The 16,034-nt window shown below is 36.7% G+C and overlaps 1 protein-coding gene across 9 annotated transcripts in view; it reads left to right on the top strand.

Moving 5' to 3' along the window:
• PCMTD1 (protein-L-isoaspartate (D-aspartate) O-methyltransferase domain containing 1) overlaps window positions 1-16,034 on the top strand; it is a 113,389-nt gene that overhangs the window by 61,961 nt on the left and 35,394 nt on the right. For 6 of the 9 annotated variants that reach the window (XM_031669556.1, XM_009213027.3, XM_003902732.4 and 3 more), the window contains 2 exons: window positions 4,311-4,482; window positions 6,437-6,560. In XM_031669556.1, coding sequence (XP_031525416.1) covers window positions 4,311-4,482; window positions 6,437-6,560 — 296 coding nt within the window. Of the gene's footprint in view, window positions 1-4,310; window positions 4,483-6,436; window positions 6,561-10,636; window positions 11,116-16,034 lie in introns of those variants that run through there. The other 3 variants (XR_002523792.2, XM_009213023.3, XR_650612.3) reach the window with 3 other exon arrangements.

Here is a 16,034-nt window from a genome sequence, read left to right as displayed (position 1 = left end):
TGGGCCGGGTGCAGTGGCTCATGCCTGTAATTCCAGCAGTTTGGAAGGCCCAGGCAGGTAGATTGCTGGAGTTCAGGAGTTCAGAACCAGCCTTGGTAACATGATGAAGCCTGATCTTTACTAAAATACAAAAAATTAGCTGGTTGTGGTGGTCCACATCTGTAGTCCCAGCTACTCAGGAGGCTGAGACACAAGAATTGCTTGAACCTGAGAGGTGGAGGTTGCAGTGAGCTAAGATCGCATCACTGCACTCCAGCCTGGGCAAGACCTCCTCTCAAAGTAAAAATAAATAGATACATAAATAAGTCATGATATTAGTATCAGAATACTAAATGTCTAAGATTCTCAAAGTGTGCCCAGTCAGAAAAACCTAAGTTCATCTATAAGTACTTTATTGGAAAGTTAATCCCTAATTGCTTTACAGATTGAAAAAAAAGTAAGAATATGCAGTTTGAGAGGTTTTTCTCTAACTAATTGTGAAGTTTTATGTATTATGGCTAGAAAAGGTTAAGCCATACTTACAATATGTTTAGCATATGAGTTCTCTAATATGTTCTAGATTTGTTAGTGCCAACATTTAAAAATATCCTTTTTTGTCCAATTTTATTTATATCTTTCGATTTTTATTTTTAAACTTAGTAATAGTACATCCCTTTTTGAATATTGTCTTAAATTCAAAGAAACTTTCAAATTTGAGTATTCTGTTAAAGAAAATAAATTTAAACATGTTAAATGAAAGTATAAAGACCCCATATATGTGTTTGCTAGAAGTAGAGTTGCAATTACTAGAAATTTATTAATTTAGAGTTTTGATTTTTCTCTGCAGTTATCCTTTGTATTAATAATTTCCCTTAGATAGAAGTAGATATACTTGTTCTGCTTTACATTAGAGGGAAAAACATTCATGTTGTTTACTAGAATAATAAGGTCGGTTGATTGGAGATCTTCAGAAAGACCCCCCTGGTCCAAGAAAAACCTGCTTTTTAGTTATAGGAGAGTTGATTATTCATTAGAGGCAAGAGTTTATTTTGTTGTTCCTTTTTTGGCATGTTGGGAAAAAAACTGTATTCTGTAACATGAAGTTACAGTTATTATAATAACCAATTTAACAAAACATAAACCATTATGTTACTACAGAGAAGTACCATAGGTGGCTGATCGCAGTGGCTTACGCCTGTAATCCCAGCATTTTGGGAAGCTGGAGTGGGGGGATCACTTGAGGCCAGGAGTACGAGACCAGCCTGGGCAACATAGCGAGACTCTGTGTCTATATTTTAAAAATTAAAACAATTAAAAGAAGTACCATAAGCATATGCTTTTTCTGTAACTTTATTTCTAGAAAAGCTGCTCTTCTACTCCTGCGATTTTTGTGATTAGCATATTTAATTTGTCAAATTTGGGTTCATATTCAACGTTGGTAGGTAGAAAAGTTAAAAATTTATGTTTCTTTTTTTGTTTAGTTCATTTATTTAATACATGTGTTTTGAGGACTAATAGGTGATGGAGATACAATTAAATTCAGAAGAAATATTCAAAGAGATAGCAGGAAAATACATTTTAAAAATGTTTCAAAGGGAAGATTGTGTTAAAGTATTAGAAGCAACTCTTTGTTAAGTAAAAGGGTAGTTATTTAGTATTTTCATTTTAGGTGACTATTAAAAAGTATATATATTTTAATATGCAAATATAAAAAGAATTAGATATTTTACATTGTTTTAAAAAGTCTCTGATCTTGGACTAGCCACATTTTAAGATTTTACTCTCCACAGTGGTTGGTGGCTTTCATCTTGATAAGGCAGCTCTAGATTGTCCTGTCTCACCTTTCAGATCCCAGCTTGCCATTTCTCAGGGAGCCCTTCTCTGATCCCCATGCCTGTCAGTTTCCCTTTAGAGCATTTATCACAGTTGTAATTTATATTTCAATTAATAGGATTGTTTGATGTTTGTCTCTTCCATTAGAGATAAACATGAGTGTCTCCCATTGTATTCTCAGTCACTGCACAAAGCTAGTGCTCAGCAAATAGTATTTGACTGAAGGAAGTGTGCAATTAGTGGTATCAGGTAACTTGTCCAAAGCACACATTTAATTTTAGAATCAAACACTAAATTATTTCTAACTTATTTTGCTGTGATGAATGTGTATAAAATACCACTAATATGAAAAGTGGTTTTAATTGTAAGTTGTCATTACCTGTAGTGGTGTTTTCCTTGGCAATAGTTCTGTAAGCTACCACATATTTTTAACTAGTAGGAAGCTTTTAAAACTATAAGCATATTTTTTAATTGATTTAATGTATCTGATAAAGAGGTTTAATAATTCAAACATTTTTAATTATTTAAATTCTTTAGTCTCATTCTGAAAATTATGAGGTTGAAATAAATTATGATAAAATTAAAGCATTTAAAATGAATTTCTATAAAGTTTTTAGGTAGACCTTACTGAAATAGTCCAACTTATTTTTAAAGAATGCTTACTGTGATAAGATGATTAAACCATGTGATCTACAGTATCTAATTACTTAAAAGCCAAAAATTATATTTTGACTATATTTTTAAAAATCCAAGATTATGGCATAGTTTTGAGTATAAAAGAGAAATTAAATACGATTCTCTAACATAGGTAAATTCACATTTTGTGTGTGCTGTGCAAGTAGAAAGGATGAGATGCTATTAAAGAATGGAGTAAGATTTCATTGCAAAGCTGATATTTGAGCTATATCTTGAAGGGATATCAGGCATTAAGAGTAGAAGGAGAGGGGAAGGATATTTTAAGTTAAGGGAACAGCACATACACAGATGCAGGATTTCAAAACACTGTGTGATGGTTCTTGTAACGAATTAGAAGCAAGTAATTCAGTCTGCCTGCAGAGTAGTATGTTCAGGCTGGGGCATAGACAGGAAAGGAGTCTAGTAGAACGACTTGACAGTAGACTCATAAAGATTCCCCACGGAGCACTCCTAGGAGCTTGAACTTATCCTGCGCAGTAGAGAGCAAAGGGATGGAAGAGAGACCTGAAAAATGTGATCAGTGAGGTGACAGTTACAGTAAAAGAAATAATGGAGCATGGACTGCCTTAGCGTTGGGGCATGGAGACAATAGTACAGGGATACCCTTGACCCTTCTCATCCCACCTTCTGTCCCCTTCCACCAAAAAGACAAGAAATGAAGAACAGGGCATAGATTTGGGTAAATTTTCTTCTTTAGGAAATAGATGTGTCTGTGTTTTAGTGACTCTGAATGGAAACTTAATTGTGTAATAAGTCTATTAATTACTAAAGGACAGAATATATTTTACAGAGTAAAAATGATTGTGATTCAGATCAGTGTTATTTTTCACTGCATGCCAAACCTTTTAATGTAAATTATTTCATCCTTAAATAATAGTGTGCTTTTGCTCTATGATCATATTAACCTTATTCAGCGTAAAAGTGAAAGAATACGAATTAATTTTAATAAGATTACCTGTCTTATTAGTGCGTTGGGGTTTTAATTACATTTATATTAGAGCCTGTTTTCAGTTTTGTTTTTATCAAAATTTAAGAAATAAAGTAGAAGTCCAAGTAGGATAGTTTGTAAAAGCGTAACTCTGTGTACCATGAACCAACACTGTCACCAGGACCAAGCAGCCCAGATAAAATACCTTTGAAACCATATCTCATGTTGCTTAGGGAGATCATCAGGACCAAAGCAGCAACATGAAAAAACTAGTATTCATTCTGGTCTTTGTCCCAATCAGTAATGTTCCTCAGTCAAAATTTATTAGAAACTCTTCCTAACCTTACTGGTTGCAGGGGTGTGTGGTGGGGACACTCGTATCTTTTTTTTGACAAAGCTCTCCCACTTTTACCTTCAGCAAAAATGTCAAACTGAGATGAATTCTATACAAACCTTTCTCATTTCTGCTGGCCCCTCACCTTTTTTGGAAAGGACAATGCAAAGTGAAGCCTTTTCTCATTTATTGATCCTTATGATTCTCATTGTTATCATATGTTACTTTGGGAGTGTCACAATATTGAGGTTGTGATGAGCTTTTCGTTATATTTATTTCTTAAGACTTAAGTGAGGTTTCAGTGTGGCCAAAAATGTTAATGTTTTGAAAACACGTCTGTCCTATGTTATTGATAATAAAACAATATATTTGATGAGTGCTAAACTTAATAAATATTATATTTAAATAAAGTTTATAATCATTTTATCCTTATAATTAATTTTGGTAACTTCCATTATTTCAAAGGACTGGATTATGGTAAATTTTTTAGATCTAATATTTTGCTTAAATGAATTAAAATATGTTTGTTTTTCAATGCAGATTTGAGTTCTGTGAACCTGCATTTGTTGTCGGTAATTGCCTCCAGATAGCATCTGACAGTCATCAGTATGATCGAATTTATTGTGGAGCTGGAGTCCAGAAAGACCATGAAAACTACATGAAAATATTACTAAAAGTTGGAGGCATATTAGTCATGCCTATAGAGGATCAGGTAACTTCCACTCCTTTTCTTTAGTGGCTTAGGAAGCAAGCACATTTGTTTAAGGTTGAGGAATTTTATTCAGTGAAAGGTACATTGTAACTTTTAAAGAAAAAATACTTTTCACCAGATCTGTCTTATTTGTTTAGACAAAACTTGAAACATCTTAATTATTTAAACAAAGGAGATAGAGAAAATATCTCTCTACTATGACGAGAGGTAACTTGGGCTTTCAACTCAGCTCAGTTACTCCCTGTGCCTGGTGTTCAGCAAGCTGCTTTCTTCTTTAGTTTGCTTTCCCAAAAGTTGGATGTGATGATCTCTACTAGCTGCTCAGTTTCCCATATTCTTCAGTTCTTTGAACGTGTCGAAAGGAAATCCTAGCCAGGCATGGTGGCTCACGCCTGTAATCTCGGCACTTTGGGAAGCTAAGGCAGGCAGATCGCTTGAGCCCTAGAGTTCAAGACAAGTCGGGGCAACATGGCAAAACCCCGTCTCTACAAACAGATACAAAAATTATCCAGGCATGTTGATGCACCTGTAGTCTCAGCTACTCAGAAGGCTGAGGTGGGAGGATCACTTGAGCCCGGGAGGTTGAGGCTGCAGTGTGCCATGATTATGCCTCTGCATCCAGCCTGGGGGACAAAGTGAGACCCTGTCTCAGAAAAGAAAAGAAATCCTCTTTGTGGTTTGATTTTGAACTATTTAACTTCATTAAGAAAACAAGTGAACTAAAAAAATCTTCATTATTACCAAGTAGACTCATTAGAAAATATTCTGCAGCTATTTATGAACATTATTAATTTTACTTTTTTAGCCTTGGTTTAGAATTATTAGGTATAATGTATGAAATACTAATTTACTCAGAAAACGGGTATACCTTTCAAAAGCAAATTACTTAAAAAAGTTATAAAAACACATTTAAAAAATATCTTTTATGTTTACATTAACTGAAATCTGAAATGTTTAAAATACCTGCAGTTTGTGTAGTTGAGGTAGAGTATCTAAGATGACTGGGTCCTAGCATGATAGTTGTGGAGTTTATTTTTATTTATCTTGGGATCCCTTAACATCACCATGTGTCATTTGCAGCTCAGTGGATCTCACTATCACCATGAACTGTGCTCTGTAGCAAATCATTTGTCAGATATTAAAAAGGGCAAGAGTATATCAATATTCATTTTTAAAAGTTCATGGAAAAATGTTATTAGAATGCTTCCAGGGCTTAGACTCCCAGTTAAACAATTTTTTTTGTTTTGTTTTCCTTTAACAATACATTTTCAAATATGTAAAATGTGACTTTCTCATCAATATTTTGTTAAACATTTACTGTATACTATTTTACAAACATCATATGTAGTAATGAGCTGCTTTTTGTGATAGAAGTTGAATATACTAATGAAACCTGAACAAGATGTGTATTGAGCTAATATTTTTTTCCTGTGACCAGTGATGGGCGTTTGCTGAAATGATAAAACTTCTAGTCTCTTTATAATTACATTGATTTGTGAGATATCAAGTTGGGGGTCGAATTAGAATCTGTATTCCATTAATATCATGGAAGAGCATGAAGTCAACATGTAGTCAAAATATGGTCTTATTAATATAATGCCTTAACCAAATTACTGAACCTGTCTCAGACATGTATTTTGAAAGGCAATGGCATGTATGGATTGTAGTGCTTCTTCTAGACACTGTCAGACCACAAATCTAACATTGCAGACTCACTTGGCCATATTTGAGTATCCCATTTGCATTAAAATATCTGTATTAACAGCAAATAGTTTCATTCCTTTTATATTTTATAGTAAATATTTAAATGGAATTAATTTGGTCACATTTAAATATAAGTGATTGTATAGCTCTGACTGGCAGTTGTTCCCTTAAAACAGTTTTGACTGTAAGGTGACCACATTGCTGGGATTAAGCTGTTCACTTTCTTTCTTTCTTTTTTTTCTCTAAATAGTTAACACAGATTATGCGTACTGGACAGAACACTTGGGAAAGTAAAAATATCCTTGCTGTTTCATTTGCTCCACTTGTGCAACCAAGTAAGAATGATAATGGCAAACCAGATTCTGTGGGACTCCGTAAGTAGCTCTTCATATTTTCTGATTGGATTGTGACTTACGGTGTTTGGCTTTTATGCTTGGGATTTAAAACTATGTAATTATGAAGAATTAAATACTTATACAGTAAGATATTTAGTGGATTTATTCAACCTTTTTTTTTTTGGAGACAGAGTCTCGTTGTGTTGCCCAGGCTCGAGTGCAGTGGTGCCATGTCGGCTCACTACAACATCCGCCTCCTGGGTTCAAGTGATTCTTGTTCCTCAGACACCCAAGTAGCTGGGATTACAGGTGTGCGCCACCACGCCTGGCTGATTTTTGTATTTTTAGAAGAGATGCTGTTTCACCATGTTGGCCAGGCTGGTCTCAAACATCTGACCTCAAGTGGTCTACCTGCCTCAGCCTCCCAAAGTGCTAGAATTATAGGCATGAGCCACTTCGCTGGGCCTCAGTTTTTTTTTTTTTTTTTTTTTTTTGGTAAAGTAAAGCCCTCACCTTATACCAGACACTGTTAGCTACCTTCATGGAAACATAAGAAGAAGGGGCAGGTCAAACCAAAACCAAATTTATTAATTATGGTTTGTGATGTGGCAAGTTACTGGTTGTGGGAAGGGTATCTACTATAGGTATGGTGGTAAGGAAGACCTTTCTGCCAAAGCAACATCTAAATTATGACCAGAATGATATAAAAAAACTTGCCACATCAAGATTTAGTGGCAGCATTTTTTCATACAGAGAGACAATAAATACAAAAGGCTTTATCTAGTCTGAAGAGAACTTGGTCATTCCCAGACCAGGCATAGAGTCCAGAGTGGCAGAAGCTCATTGGCTGGCTGTGGAGGATGGATTATCATAGGAAAAAAAGGCAGGCAGGCCAGTCAGGAGGCTTTTCTTACACCTACGGGAGAGTGGATGTTGGTGTGGATAGTGTTGTCTGAAGGCAGAAGAATAGCTGACTGGGGAGAGTGTGGGTGAAGGGAAAAGAGGAATTTGTTTTCCCTTGAGGCTAGCTGAGTGCTGGTGTTATTTACTATTGCTAGGAAGACTGGAAGTGGCATAATTTGGAAATAGGAATAGAAAGATCTGACATTTTCCTTTAATCGTGTTTGAGTTGTCTGTTACCATACAGACAAATGTCAGGTGGCACAAACCTGCTTCATGAGCAAGGTATAAATGGAGACCCCTCAACATGAACATGGCATTTTAGGCTAGGGATAGATAGAAATGGATGAGATCACTTAGCGGAGAGTAGAAATAAAGAAGAGATATTGGAGTTGGACCTGAGGTTCACCAATTTAGAGATAAAATGGAGGAAAATGGATTAGCGAAGGAAGGGTCAAAGGTGGTGGGGGCAAACTAGGGTCAGGTCCCAGGGTGTTGAAAACCAAGAAAGAAAAGTTTCAAGGAGGGAGTGATCAACGTAATGGAGCAAATGAGAGCTTGAAATGGAGAGGAGAGAGTGGTATTAATTGGTTTGGCTTAGATCATAGTATTTTTAACCATGAGGTAAAATTCTTTACCAAAAAGGAACCTCTTGACTTAGTTTGCCTGTTAAATGAATTTATTTCATAGGAACTTGGGTTTATAGAAAGATACAATTTTATTTTCAGTGTTCATTCTACTCTCTTTTGAGCCGCATGACTTTGGGACATTTGGAGTGTTTTTGAAAATTATATGAAGTAATGTTTGTTTTGTTTTGTTTTTACGATGGAGTCTCACTGTGTCACCCAGGCCGTAATGCAGTGGCACAATCTCAGCTCACTGCAGTCTCTGCCTCCTGGGCTCAAGCAATTCTTCTGCTTTGGCCTCCTGAGTAGCTGGGATTACAGGTTCCCACCACCATGCCTGGCTAGTTTTTGTATATTTAGTAGAGACAGGGTTTCACAACCCTTACATTAGACCCAACCACCCACCCAGTTTCAGGCAGTGGCGCCAGCCTGCCACCATGAGAGTCTACCTGTAAATATATGGTGAACAGAGCCTAGTCAATGTGTGTGAGTCCCAGACGAAAGTAGGCACATCCCAGAGGAAAAGAGAAAGGAATGACAGCCAAACATGGCCAGCTGCTTTTTATATACCTGAAATATACAAGCCTAGCCATTCCTCCACCCTTAGGAAGAATGTGTGCGATGATGCAGAGAGGCTGTCATGGCTCTATGGTGAGTGTTGCTTGCTCAGAGTGTTAGCGGAGTAAATGTTTCTTCAGCTTGAGCTTGGGAGAGTGCTTTGCAAGCATTTTTCTCTAATGGGAGCCACTGTCAAAGGTGATACGTTGACCACTCTTTACAGATTTGTGAGAGTCATAGATTCTGATTCTGTGCTGTTATTGTGATCTCATTTAGAAAGAAGTTAAGCAGTCAGTTCTAAAACAGTTTCAACCTTTCATAATTCAGAAAATGTTAGCAACCAGTTTTTCCAAATATACTTGTTAGTAATCTATACTTTCGCTACTTACAAAAAGGATTTTAATCCATATGTAACAGTCCATATAAAACAAAATTAAAGCTAAAATAAGAATGATAAAAAAACAAAGGATTATCATAAAGGAGACTGGAAACATGAGTTTACTGTGTTGAAATGTTTATTTAAACTTCCCATCTAGTCAAAAACAGGTATCACTGAGACACAGAAAAATATAGGACGTCCATTTCTTTCTAGCACCAGAATCAGTGATTATCACTTGGCTGTGTATGCATTATATGATTGTTTCCATGAAGTCTACTTTTTGGTAGACTACAGATGCTTCTCGACTTATGGTGGGACTATGGCCAGATAAACCCATTGTAAATCATGAACGTTGTTGAGTGGAAAATGGATTTAATGCTGGTAACACAGCACATGGTCCCCAGCTTAGGATGGTTTGACCTTACTTTGGTTGCAAGAGTGATACTCATTTAGTAGAAACCCGAACCCCATCGTGAGACATAAGGAGCTCCTCAGCGTAAGGTGGGGTTACATCCTGATAAACACATTGTAAAGTGGAAAAATCCTACATTGAACCATTAGAAGTCAGGGACTATCTGTATACTCTATATATTTATGCCATATTAGTACTATTTGCAATAGTAGGCTATACTGTAGTTACCAGTCCCTACTTAAAACTCCTTGCAACAATAATAACAAAACTATTTTCTCCTTCCTAGTTTTCAAACACTAGAATTATAGTTTATGATAATTTTGTTTTAATTATCCTAACTGGATGGGAAGTAATAAAAGGAAGTAATGAAAAAATTTTCTGACACAGCTTGGCTTTGACAGTGGCCCAACCATAAGTGTCATACCTAAGAATGCCTATAGAATCCCTTGTTGATTTCTGTGCAGCAGCTATTTAACTATTTTACTTTGACACTGTTAAAATCTCAGAATTCTATCAATAGTCATTCTATTTTTTATCTGATCGTTTTCTTGTTTATTTTAGAAGCATTTTGGTTGTAAATATGTTTTTATAATAACATAATTCATTAATGACATAGATAATATGCTATGAATGCACAATTTCCATTTTCCCTCATTTTAAGAATTTCAACACAAATCTAAGTAGCTGGTAAGACTGCTATTGGTTGGATTGAATGACATTTGTAACAGTGAATGTAAAATAGGAATAAATTCAATAGAATAGAGTAAAATGGAAAGGAGCCTAAATTAAAAAAAAAATCCATTATACCTCTGAAATATTTACAGACTAAATGATATGTCTAAATATTTCATCAAAATAATCTGGGGTGGTGATGGGAAGAGTGATAATTGTTGAAGCTGAGTGCCCAGATATATGGGAGTTATTAAACCATTGACTCTTTTCTGTGTATGCAGTCATCACTCCTTATCCTTGGGGGATATGTTCCATTACCCTCCAGGGGATGCCTGGGCCTGCAAATAGTACAAAATCCTGTATGTATTATGTTTTTTCTATCTGATAACTGAGGCAGCTGCTAAGTTACTAACAGATGGGTGGTATATATGGTGCGGAAATGGTAGACAGAGGGATGATTCACATCCCAGGCAGGACAGCATGAAATTGTACTACACTACTCAGAACAGCTCACAATTTAAAATGTATGAATTACTTCTTTCTCAAATTTTCCATTTAATATTTTCAGACCTTGGTTGACCGTAGAAAGCAGAAACCGTGGAAGGTGAAACTGCATAAAGGGAGACTACTGTACTTGAAATTCTACAATAAAGAGAAAAGTCATCAGTAACCAACAGTAACTTATAAAAAGTCAGGAATTATGTGAATTTCTAAAAAATAAAAGCTTCATATAGTAATAGTCAGAGCATGAAAAAAGTTTTAAAAATTAGTATTTGCCAAAATTTAATAGGATGTATGGAGAATAAGTTTTTGTGGGTGTATAGAAGTAAGTCAAAATAGCTTGCTGTTGAGAGGACATTATTCCTTAATTGTAGGGAATTAAAATATGAAAGAATGCGACTATAAAAAAAACCAAAAATAATATAGAAAATATTTGCCAAATGTATCTTGTAGTAATCAAATTGCTCATATTAAACAACTTACTAAAGTGGAGTCATAATTTTTCATCTTGGTTCGCCACTAATTTTATTAAATTTAAAAATCCTGTTTCTTTCTGTGGTTTTTTTTTATTGGGGTTGGGGAGAAGACATTCTAAAAAGAAAGATGCATTGTTTAAAGTTCAGGGACAGAAGAGACTTCATAAATTGTTATGAAAAATTGTTTCATAATTGGTGTATATATGCCACATTTTCTTTATCAAGTCTATCACAGATGAGTATTTGTGTTGGTTCCAAGTCTTTGCGATTGTGAATAGTGCTGCAATAAACATACGTGTGCATGTATGTTTACATGCACAGTGGAATGATTTATAATCCTTTAAGTATATACCCAGTAATGGGATTCCTAGGTCAAATGATATTTCTGGCTCTAGATCCCTGAGGAATTGCCACACTGTCTTCCACAATGATTGAACTAATTTACACTCCCACCAACAGTGTAAAAGCATTCCTATTTCTCCACATCCTCGCCGGCTTCTGTTGTTCCCTGACTTTTTAATGATCGCCATTCTAACTGGCTGGAGGTGGTATCTTATTGTAGTTTTGATTTGCATTTCTCTAATGACCAGTGATCATGAGCTTTTTTTCATATGTTTGTTGGCCACATAAATGTATTCTTTTGAGAAGTGTCTGTTCATATCCTTTGCTCATTTTTTGATGGGGTTTGTTTGTTTCTTGTAAATTTGTTCAAATTCTTTGTAGATTCTGGATATTAGACCTTTGTCAGATGGATAGATTGCAAAAATTTTCTCCCATTCGATAGGTTGCCTGTTTACTGTAATGATAGTTTCTTTTGCTGTGCAGAAGCTCTTTAGCTTAATTTGTACCCGTTTGTCAGTTTTTTCATTTGTTGCCATTGCTTTTGGTGTTTTAGTCATGAAGTCTTTGTCCATCCTTATGTCCTGAATGGTATTGCCTAGGTTTTCTTCTAGGGTTTTTATGGTTTTAGGTTTTATGTTTAAGTCTTTAATCCATCTTGAGTTGATTTTTGTGTAAAGTGTAAGGAAGGTGTGCAGTTTCAGTTTTCTGTATATGGCTAGCCAGTTTTTCCAACACCATTTATTAAATAGGGAATCTGTTCCCCATTGCTTGTTTTTGTTAGGTTTGTCAAAGATCAGATGGTTGTAGATGTGTAGTGTTATTTCTGAGGCCTCTGTTCTGTTCCATTGGTCTGTATATGTGTTTTGGTACTAGTACTATACAGTTTTGGTTACTGTAGTCTTGTAGTATAGTTTGAAGTCCTGTAGTGTGATGCCTCCAGCTTTGTTCTTTTTGTTTAAGATTGTTTTGGCTATGCAGGCTCTTTTTGGGTTCTATATGAAGTTTAAAGTAGTTTTTTCCAATTCTGTGAAGAAAGTCAATGGTAGCTTGATGGGGATAGCATTGAATCTATAAATTATTTTAGACAGTATGGCCATTTTCATGATATTGATTCTCCTATCCATGAGCATGGAATGTTTTTCCATTTGTTTGTGTCCTCTGTTATTTCCTTGAGCAGTGGTTTGTAGTTCTTCTTGAAGAGGTCCTTCACATCCCTTGTAAGTTGGATTCCTAGATATTTCATTCTCTTAGTAGCTGTTGTGAATGGGAGTTCACTCATGATTTGGCTCTCTGTTTGTCTGTTACTTTAGGAGTTCTTGATGTATAGGAATGCTTGTGATTTTTGCACATTGAATTGTATCCTGGGACTTTGCTAAAGTTGCTTATCAGCTTCAGGAGATTTTGGGCTGAGATGATGGGGTTTTCTAAGTATACAATCATGTCATCTGCAAACAGAGACAATTTGACTTACTTTCTTCCTATTTGAGTACCCTTTATTTCTTTCTCTTATCTGATTGCTCTGGCCAGAACTTCCAATATTATGTTGAATAGGAGTGGTGAGAGAGGACATCGTTGTCTTGTGCTGGTTTTCAAAGAGAATGCTTCCAGTTTTTGCCTATTCAGTATGATATTGGCTGTGGGTTTGTCATAAATATCTCTTATTATTTTGAGATATGTTCCATCAATGTCAAATTTATTGAGTTTTTTTAGCATGAAGGAGTGTGGAATTTTGTCAAAGGCCTTTTCTGCATCTATTGAGATAGTCATACGGTTTTTGTTGTTGGTTCTGTTTATGTGATGGATTACGTTTATTGATTTGCATATGTTAAACCATCTTTGCATCCCAGGGATAAAGCAGACTTGATCATGGTGGATAAGCTTTTTAATGTGCTGCTGGATTCGGTTTGCCAGTATTTTATTGAGGATTTTCCCATCGATGTTCATCAGGGATATTGACCTGAAATTTTCTTTTTTTGTTGTGTCTCTACCAGGTTTTGGTATCAGGATGATGCTGGCCTCGTAAAATGAGTTAGGGAGGATTCCTTCTTTTTCTATTTAAATTTAAAATAAGTTTTCCTAGCAGTCAGGATTAGTATTGTCTCATCTGTTAAATCCTAATCTCATAACTGGAGGCATTGGAAACAAGGTACTCTTAAGGAATAGACAATATGGAGGATGTTTGAATAATTAGGACTGAGACTTATCTAAAAGGTTTTGTGTCAGTCAAAAGAACTTTTTTATTTTATTTCTTAAATTTTTTGAGACAGGGTCTCACTCTGTTACCCAGGCTGTAGTGCAGTGGCATGACCATGGCTCACTGCAGCCTTGACCTACCCAGGCTCAGATGATCCTCCCATCTCAACCTACTGAGTAGCTGGGACTACAGGCATGTACCACCATGCCCGGCTAATTTTTCTTTTTTTTTGTAGAGACAGGATTTCACCATGTTGTCCAGACTGGTCTCAAGATGATGGGCTCGAGTGATCCGTCTGCCTCAGCCTCTCAAAGTGCTGGGATTACAGGCTTGAGCCATTGTGCCTGGCCCAAAAGAACTTTTAAATGAAGCACACATGACTGCTACTTTAGGAGTTCTGAGTGTTAGCAGCTACTAAAGTCAAGTCTGAATCTTTTTCCATGCTGGGTCCAGTTGGTCTTGATAAATTTCAGGTATTCCTCTGATGATTTAGGATTGAAAGATACATCGCTGGAATAGCATGCAGTATTGGCAAAGGAAGAACATAATTACAGTGTTGACAGAGAATACCAGTAACAGAAAAATTCGAGAGCCAAGATCAGCTGAAAAGACTGATACAGTTTCTATTTCCTAGCTCCTTTATAATTTCTAAAACTTTAGGGTAGATTTATTCTTCACTCTGTTCCTTCACAGAGCTCTCTCAGGCTTAGTTCTGGGTGCTTTCCTCTACTCTTGGTCTTTGCATGTCACGATGGGCTGCTGACATGGGATTAGCATCTCCAGCCCCGACCTTGCCCCTGAGCTCCAGAGTCGTGATCTTATGGTGGCTTATGGTGGGAAAGGCAGCATACCCTCTGCAGTCAAAACCTGCATTCAGTACGTAATCTCCTAACATTGAGTTATTACTTGTAAAACATTGAAAATGGTGACGAGTATGACATTGTAGTTGTTAATTATCTCTGAAATCTCCACTTTTGATAAATGATAGACAATTCACATCTAACACAAACTAAGTACATTTTAAAATTTTCTTCTCAACCTGTTCTCTCCTCTGTCTTTGTCATGTCAGTAACTGATACCAGCATCTGCCCAGTTGCTCAGGCCAAAACCTTAGATGTTTTCCTTGATTATTTTTTTCCCTCCCTCATCCCCTACAGCCAATCCGTTTCCATCCTATGTTCAGAATGTATTATACCTGGAATTTGTCCATCTCTCCCATCTATACTGCCACTCTCCATTAGAGTGTGTTCATATTTCAAGTGGATTACCAAAGTATTCCGGCTATTCTCATGCTCCGAACTTCATCTGCACTAGCCTTCCTTCAGCTCCTTTAACATGCTAAGCTCGTTTACCTTTTAGGGCTCTGCTGTTCCCTCTGCCTCCAAGATGTTTACATGGCTGTTACATCATCTAGATCTTAGCTAGGACATGATCTTCTCAGGGAGACCTTTATGACCACCCAATAGAAAGCAACCAGGGCTAGGTGTGGTGGCTCGTGCCTGTAATCCCGGCACTTTGGGAGGCCAAGGCGGGTGGATCACAAGGTCAGGAGATTGAGACCATCCTGACTAACACAGTGAAACCCCATCGCTACTAAAAATACAAAAAATTAGCCAGACGTGGTAGCACACGCCTGTAGGCCCAGCTACTCAGGAGGCTGAGGCAGGAGAATCACTTGGACCCGGGAGGCGGAGATTACAGTAGCTGAGATCACGCCACTGCACTACAGCCTGGTGACAGAGCAAAGCTCTTGTCTCAAAACAAAAAAGAAAGAAACCAGAACCCCACTTTTTCTGTCATATCATTGATGTTTTGTTTTTTTTCTAGTATTCCTTATTTTTCTTCTTTATAATTGATTTTTGTTTACCAACTCCTCCCTGATTATGTAAGTTGCATAAGTGCAGGGAGTGCAGACTTGGTGATCTAAATCATCCAGTGTGTCTACGTGGGTTCTTTAACAGTGCCTGGCAGATATAGGTTAATACTTACTTATTGATGAATGTTAAACAACTTAGTGAACAATTTTGGAAAATGGGCAGAGCAGATGGTTTTTGTTCATGTTTACATATAGAGGGCCGGGCATGATGGCTTACACCTGTAACCTCAATATTTGGGGAGGCTGAGATGAGAGGCTCACATGAGCTCAGGAGTTAAAGAGACCTGCCTAGGCAACATAGTAAGATTCCCTCTCTACAAATAATTAAAAAATTATCCAGGTGTGCTGGCGTGCACTTCTGTCCCAGCTACTTGGGAGGCTGAGGCAGGAGGATCACCTGAGCCTGGGTGGTTGAGGCTCCAGTAAGCCATGATTGTGCCACTACACAATCAGCCTGGGCTACAGTGAGACCTTGTTTCAAAACAAAGAAACAAAAACTATATAGGGGATGGGATCTCACTTCTGTTGTTATGAATAGGTAGTACTTTTCGTATGATTTATACATCAAAAAGTATAA

Source organism: Papio anubis, chromosome 8 (assembly GCF_008728515.1).
Source record: "Papio anubis isolate 15944 chromosome 8, Panubis1.0, whole genome shotgun sequence".
Lineage (NCBI taxonomy): Eukaryota > Metazoa > Chordata > Mammalia > Primates > Cercopithecidae > Papio > Papio anubis.
Note: the sequence above shows the minus strand (reverse complement) of the source record. Positions and strands in the feature narration are given on the sequence as shown.